This window comes from Argentina silus (assembly GCF_951799395.1).
Source record: "Argentina silus genome assembly, chromosome: 17".
In the NCBI taxonomy this organism is placed as follows: domain Eukaryota; kingdom Metazoa; phylum Chordata; class Actinopteri; order Argentiniformes; family Argentinidae; genus Argentina; species Argentina silus.
The window spans coordinates 16,043,551-16,050,981 of NC_139671.1; the positions used below are offsets into that span (position 1 = coordinate 16,043,551).

The 7,431-nt window shown below is 44.0% G+C and overlaps 1 protein-coding gene across 2 annotated transcripts in view; it reads right to left on the bottom strand.

The window, feature by feature from the left end:
* The window catches only part of myb (v-myb avian myeloblastosis viral oncogene homolog), an 11,718-nt gene extending 7,606 nt beyond the window's left edge, over positions 1–4,112 (bottom strand). For both annotated transcript variants that reach the window (XM_083689182.1, XM_083689181.1), the window contains exons 1-4: positions 4,008–4,112; positions 1,639–1,756; positions 1,430–1,501; positions 632–724 (exon numbers count right to left, since the gene is read on the bottom strand). In XM_083689182.1, coding sequence (XP_083545308.1) covers positions 632–724; positions 1,430–1,501; positions 1,639–1,756; positions 4,008–4,033 — 309 coding nt within the window. In that variant the 5' untranslated portion in view covers positions 4,034–4,112. The remainder of the gene's footprint in view (positions 1–631; positions 725–1,429; positions 1,502–1,638; positions 1,757–4,007) is intronic.
* Positions 4,113–7,431: the final 3,319 nt, after the last annotated feature.

The following is a 7,431-nucleotide window of genomic DNA, read 5'->3' on the forward strand; positions in this document are numbered from 1 at the left end:
TAGGGTGAAGGGCATGGGGGATAAGGAGGGAGAAGAAGAAAAAACACATTTCTTGTTAGTTTTTCTGCTATATTTCCAGAACAATCCAAAGTAAACAATAACCTGTTCACCGCGACACATTGCCTCAGGCAACCCTTTCTCTGTCCTCCCTCCTTCTCTCTTGCTCTATCTTTCTTTTGAGGTGATTCGAGCCATCTGCTAGCATGCCGTATAAGGGAGTTTCCACAGAAGACATTAGCTTACCCCACTAATTATTGCCTCACTGGCTGCTGTATGGAAATAATAACTCCTCCTCAGCTAAATATGTGAGGTGTCGCCAACACTGGTGAAAAGGTTTACTTGGCCGCTCCATGCTGACAAAAATGTGTGGCACAACCAAACCCTTGCCCTGTGTTTTTCATGATGGGACACTGTAATATTCTTTAAAGTTTCTATAAAGTTATACGAGGGTTTCTATAAGGTTATATAAAGGCTCCCTACGGACCTTTTTAGGTTCTGTATCAGTTATCTTAAGGTTATTTTCAGATTCTAAAGGCTCTGCATTGTTCTAGAGGTGATATACAAGATTCTGTTACGGTTCTAAAGTGAATCTAACAAGCTGTCCAAGGGTTCTCTAAGGTTCGGTTCTTACCCTTTGGTCCTCTTCTTTAGTCCAGGGGCCTTTGATGAGCTCTGGGTTGAGAACCTTCTGCCACCGGTGCTGACACTGCACATCTGTACGGTTCTATTGGAGAACAAACACACTGATTAATCTGTGCTCAGATGCATGTTTAAGGGCCTCATATGGACAGGCAAAAGCAATAACAAAGTGGTCCATAAAGGGTTGCAGGAGGAGGGCTTCAGCTCTCGTAGAGGAGGGCTTCAGCTCTCATAGAGGGAGAGATTTGAGTTTTTATATTTTGTAATAATAAGAACGTTATGATTGTCAGTAAAACCTTTGGTTACTGTAGGTTCCTCTGGTCTGTGCTATGTCTGTTCATAAAGTGTGCGTGGGTATGGGTGTGTGTGTGTGTGTGTGTGTGTGTGTGTGTGTGTGTGTGTGTGTGTGTGTGTGTGGGTGGGTGCATGTGTGTGTGTGTGTGTGTGTGTGTGTGTGTGTGTGTGTGTGTGTGTGTGTGTGAAGACCAGGTGTTAAGACTGGGTACACATTCAGAAATGAAACAAATTAAATTCTAGTTTCTTATTCTCCCCACAAAGACTGAGATTAACAATTATTTTTGGAGAAATGAAATTGCCCCAATCCTCTACCACTCCAATGCCCAATGTGTGTGTGTGTGTGTGTGTGTGTGTGTGTGTGTGTGTGTGTCTATGTGTGTGTACGTGTGTGTGCATGCGTGTGTGTGCATGCGTGTGCGTGTGAATGTGTGTGTGTGTGTGTGTGTGTGTGTGTGTGTGTGTGTGTGGTCATTTAGAGTGTTGCAGCACTTACAGGCAGAAAGCTGGCAATGAGTTTCCAGTCCTCAGAGCCATGGTGCTCTGCCAGCTTCTTCAGTTTCTCATCCTGTAACGAAATTCAGACACTTACAATGAGCATCAACATCAAAACTACTGTGTGTGTGTGTGTGTGTGTGTGTGTGTGTGTGTGTGTGTGTGTGTGTGTGTGTGTGTGTGTGTGTGTGTGTGTGTGTGTGTGTGTACCTCTTCTCGGGTCCAGCGTGTTTTGCCAAGGTGGCGTTTCCCTGCCTTGGTGAGAGATCCATCGTAATCATGTTCATACATCTCAGTCTCCTCTTCATCTTCCTCACTACTGTAAACACTGGAGAGAGAGAGAGAGAGAGAGAGAGAGAGAGAGAGAGAGAGAGAGAGAGAGAGAGAGAGAGAGAGAGAGAGAGGGACAGAGAGAGAGAATAAAGGAGAAAAGAGACTTTTAGGATAAAGCATGGGCCAGCTACACATAATCATACCTCATGAAAGAACCTGACTAAATAAATAAATAAATAATTGAAATAAAGAACACTATGTCAGGTGACAGAACCAGTCATTCTTGCAGGTTTGGGTGCAGGCCTCCAGGCATACACCCACAAGGGGGGGACAGGATTAGACAAACTGGTTCTGGTGTTTTTGGTTTCCACAGATACAGGGATTGGCACAGGTGATCATAATTTCATGACCCTGGCGTGTCCAGACCTGCCGCTTGCATTGTCAAAGCAGTACGCACATGCAATCAACCCCACTGGAAAGCTCTGAGCCAATCAGAGCGCAGAACACAGGCCAACGCGGAAGGTAGATAGGGCCCTTTGTGTGTGATGGTGCGACAGGTGAACAGGAACCCCATGGACTAAGTGTGTGTGTCTGTGTGTGTGTGTGTGTGTGTGTGTGTGTGTGTGTGTGTGTGTGTGGGGGGGGGGGGGGGGGGGGTACCACAATAAAGGATAACAAGTAGATAGCCCTTAACTCTACATCAACTTCCTTAACAAAAAGTGTCTGTCCAATAGTTGAACAAAAAACAACTAAAGAATTGCTCTCTAGTGAATTATTAATATCACTGGGGCACAATTGCATTTTAATGTGCCTGCAACTCTCATCATAAAAGGAAGATAGAGCCATATGCGATTATGTAGAGAATCATTTTCGATTGATATGTCCATTTAAGGATGGACGGCATCTCTTCCAAAGAACACCATTGGATATAGCCTACAGTTACAGCTCACATTGAAACTTGTAATTCATGAACATATGTCATCACAGACGCTAACAAAGGGAGACATATCATATAAGCCTACATGTCAATAGAAACACATGCTTAAAAAGTGTAATTTTTCCAAGTGAATATGCCTTCACTTGCTATACTTTGTTGCTGAGCAATATTGGTCAATCAGAGAAAAATGTATAAAACGTTACATTCCACTCTTAGTTCTCAACACACATGCAGCATGTTAACATTGAGTAGCATTATTATGAGCAAGTAGAGAAGAAATAGCGAACATGCCGCCAGTGAGTGAACAAGTGCGCGAGGCAGCCAGGGCTGATGACTTTGACACTGATGCTTTGGTGATACACCGGGACTCTCGCGCTCCATGCTCGCGTCTGCACTCGCGTGGAGTGTAAAGGACTGGCTGAACTGAGTGTCAGTAGCACAAAAGTAGACATAGAACAATAAAACAAACATAAAAGTGTTTTAAGAAATTCAATATGTTCTCAGTGCAGTGTGTGACACTGTTGCACTTGCAGGCACGCAACACGAAGCAATGTGTAGGCTATGGAAAGACACATTTGCAATTGTTGGCTCCTTTGCTGCCTAACGTTTATTTAGGTAGGCTTTGAGTCAACTTCAAAAGTAGTCCGACTGCTTCAATATTCAATAATCCATATTACAACAACCTTGCGCTCACTCCGCACGACACAATCGGCACAAGTGGTCAACATACAAACAGCGCCCGCCTAATTTCAGAGATGCAACATTGTACAGTATGGCTACATTGTACCAGTCACCATATTCTTTGTAGACCAATATCCATTTTATAGTCTTGCTCTCTTTAAACTCTCCTTTGCGCACAGCCGGCCACGCGCACCCCCACCTGCCTACCGGAATGAATAAGATTAGGCTATATTGAACGACCGATCTCTCTCTGTGTGTGTGTGTGTGTGTGTGTGTGTGTGTGTGTGTGTGTGTGTGTGTGTGTGTGTGTGTGTGTGTGTGTGTGCTGGAGCGCGACTTCCACACGAGCGCTCTTTCTCTCTGCCCAGAGTGACAGCAGCGCGAGGGATAACGTGCCAGATGACCACCACCTGTCATATGCGCGCGGAACACAACTAAACATCTTCAAACAAAACAGAATGCTTCACACCAGCACCAAACCAGTCCGCTTATCAACTCAATCCAAAAAAGATCTGATCAACATATATATCGGACACATGAAAGGCTTTTTAAAACGAAAACGTAGACTATGCAATAACACGAACCGCAGCAACCCCCAGCAAAGATGGGCAATGGTGCAAAAAAAGTGTTCGTTGTAAAATAATAGTTGAGAGAAAAAGTTCAGAGACCGGGTGCAATAGTAACCTACCTGTGTCTCGGCCGCCGAGCCATCATCAGGTTTCGCAAGAGAGCGGCTTCCAGTGTGTGTGCTCTCAGCTCTAGCGTTCTGAGTATCTCCGGAGAAGGAAGCAGGTTGACATTAAAACAGAGCTTGTAAACACTGCCAGAGAGACGAGAGCCCCTCCCGCTAACTTTGGCGGGTCTGAAGGCTGCGCAAGCGCTTCAGAGGGCAGATTTGACACATTAGCCAAGGCGCGTATTCCAGTGCTGTCCGCGCTAAAGCTTTTTTTTTTTTTTTTTTTTTTACTATTACTTCTCGTTTCTTCAAGAAAGAAAAGGAGAAGTATGGGGGGGGTTATTGTATCTGAGGACAATGTAAACAATTGAAGAATGAAGTTTTGGCATGGACAGGACCGCGGAAGGGAGGCTGCATGTTTCTCCCTGTTGCTCGGCGCTGGTGTTGTAGGCTAGATGGCTGCAGATGTTTTATGATAGGCTATGTTCCCAACTAGGGTTTTGCATGTTTTTTTTCGTATCGATTTATAAATTACAAGTGTGCTTTTGAACAGCAATTATTGATTTTCTGTGTTATGCCACTGGAGAAAGTGCTTTTGTAATAAGGTTCATATACACTGACCTACGTCACTTTCACTTTTTTTGTGAAATGACAATGCTCATATGAATGCATAACTGACAATGCTCGTAATTTATTTCGTAGGAAACCACACCAGACAACACATGTTGATGTGTTGGATATCGTTATTGTTTGATGTAATTGTCTTGTATGTTATTGTGTGTTTTTAAATATAAAATTGATCAGAAATATAACATTTTGGACAACCGTCTCATTATCAACAAGAATGACCAGGGCTGTTAGTATTACATAATAATAGCCTGGTATAACCTACACTATATAGGCTACATTATCTTCAAACAGACCAACCCAGCCAAGTCTGCATCGAACCTGGGACCCTCGTGTGCCATGAATAATACATTCAATAGAGGACATTACGGCGCATAGGTTTATTTGTATAAATGTGTGTCTTGTCATTGTAGTTTTCTCCCCATACGTGACCGTATTGTCCCGGTCACTTACAATTATCATCACCCCGAACCACGCTATTGTCCGAGGTCACTCATCCTCACGTGATGAGGGTTACGCACAGAACGCTGGACAGGGCGTTCTATTAACGAAAAAACTATTTTATTGTTGGATGTGGCGTGGACACCGCGCGCGCCCATTTTTGAGGGATACGTAAATGTGTTGAAAAAAGGCAGAAACATAACATTTATTAGATATATAAGTAGGGTTAGGCTTTAATTGAGGTTAGGCTAAAACACCAAATGACAAACCTTTTTGTTTTAAGTGGCATTTTGCAATGTATCGGATGCTACAGTAGTGAAATGACTAATACATTTCGCTAGACTCAGAATAATGTTAATAAATGATAACATTCATCTTTTTTATTTTGATTTATCAATGATAACTTAAAATGTGGGTTACTGTTGCCTGGATACATTCACCTGTGAGCTGCATGACACACACAACCCCTGTCTATTGTGTTCCAGGAAGGCATTGCTTTCTATTGACCAAGGTGTGGTGTGGTGTGGTGTGGTGTGGTGCAGTGTGAGTGTTTTTTTTCTTTTCCCTAGAGGGCAATGGAGAAAACTACATCATGATAAAGCCACTACACCACACACATACACACACACACACACACACACACACACACACACCACACACACACACACACACACACACACACACACCACACACACACACACACACACACACACACACACACACACAATCCTGAGGTTACTCCCTCACCTCCCATGGGCCTGATAAGCCAAATCAAAGGCAGACCCAGGGTATGCAAATCCACCATAGGAAGACAACCCAGGAGCCTTGCAGTACCGTGGCCTGTGAGTTAAGGATATTTGCATGGGCACGATTGGACAGGTTAAGTACAAGCATTGTGAAGGCAGCCCCTTTGCAAAGCATTGTGTGCACAGGTAAGGTCATTTGAATGATTCTCAATGATGGCCCATGGGCTTGAGCTATCATCACATTCAAAAGGCGCTACTGTTTGAGATGTCACAAAGGTGGGGAGGGAAGGGTGGGGGGTTGATCCAAAATTAAACAGTGGAGGTTTGAATGGGGCTTGAATGTTTGAATAATCATGTTTTGTCATGCGAAAGAGACGAAAGTGCTTCACACAGAGGCACTTGCCTCATCCATATCACTTGGAATACATGACAGACGTGGATCTCGTATCAAAGAATATGTTTGTGGGGCTTTGTGGGTCAGACACATTTGTGCCAGAGATCAGGTTTTGGTGCCTCTCATATTTACTGTTTACTACCTACTTGTATTGATATGATAAACACATCTCTCACAAAAAGCTTGGGGCATTATATTTTGCATTCTGGTAAGAGCCAAGGCCGTGCATTACTCTCTCTCCCCCTTGATGCTGGATGCACACAGCAGTTATGCAAAGTACAACCTCATACCCTGTGCCAACGTGAGAGGGATGGGCTCTCCCCTAAAAAAGTGTCCTCCTACTCCTACTCTTTCCCAAGGATAGTAGCTTTCACCAGTTTTCTTTTTACTTTTCTCACATACAGGATATCAAAAGAAGGGTCGGTCTGTCTGTCCGTCTGTCCGTTCGTCTGACTCTTAACCCGAATGCTGGTTCGAAACCGTTGTTGGTTCAAATCACGCTGGAGACACTATTTTTCTTCTTGGTGCTAATTGTTGTTGTTTATGCTAAAGGTAGCCGAGGCCCTGCCTAAGGCAAACTCAAGTGTCACACTCGGACTTTGAGGATGTCTAACGGTAGAGGCTTGGGTCTTCCACGTGAGATACCAGTCCATCACATCCAATACAGCAAAACAGTGGAGATGAGCATTGTAGGAGATAAGTCTTTTAGAGTTGTCATTGTCTTAGAAACATTTACTGTATGTGTGTTTACACAGAATTAGTGTGTGTGTATGAGTGTGTGTGTGTGTGTGTATGTGTGTGTGTATGTGTGTGCGTATGTGTGTGTGCGCTTGCACACATGTGTGACACACCTCATCAAAATACAGGAAGGGGAAATGGGGGAGGGAGACCTCCACCCACCTAAACACACAATTTTCACATACACACACACCCTTACCAGAGGTGAAACCCCGGGCACAACACTCTGTTTACCTCTCTCTGCATGACATCATAGTTGCTTCTGTCAAATGAGACCTCTGCGTTCTCCATTTACACTCCCTCTCTCTCTCTCTCTCTCTCCATCTCTCTCTTTCCCTCTCTCTCTCTCTCTCTCTCTCTCTCTCTCTCTCTCTCTCTCTCTCTCTCTATCTAGGCCACTTCATGATAAACTGCCACCTGCAACATAAGACACCCCATTGAAAAGGTCTCCAGAGTTACCTAAGCAGATGTCTCTGTTCACTTCGTCCTA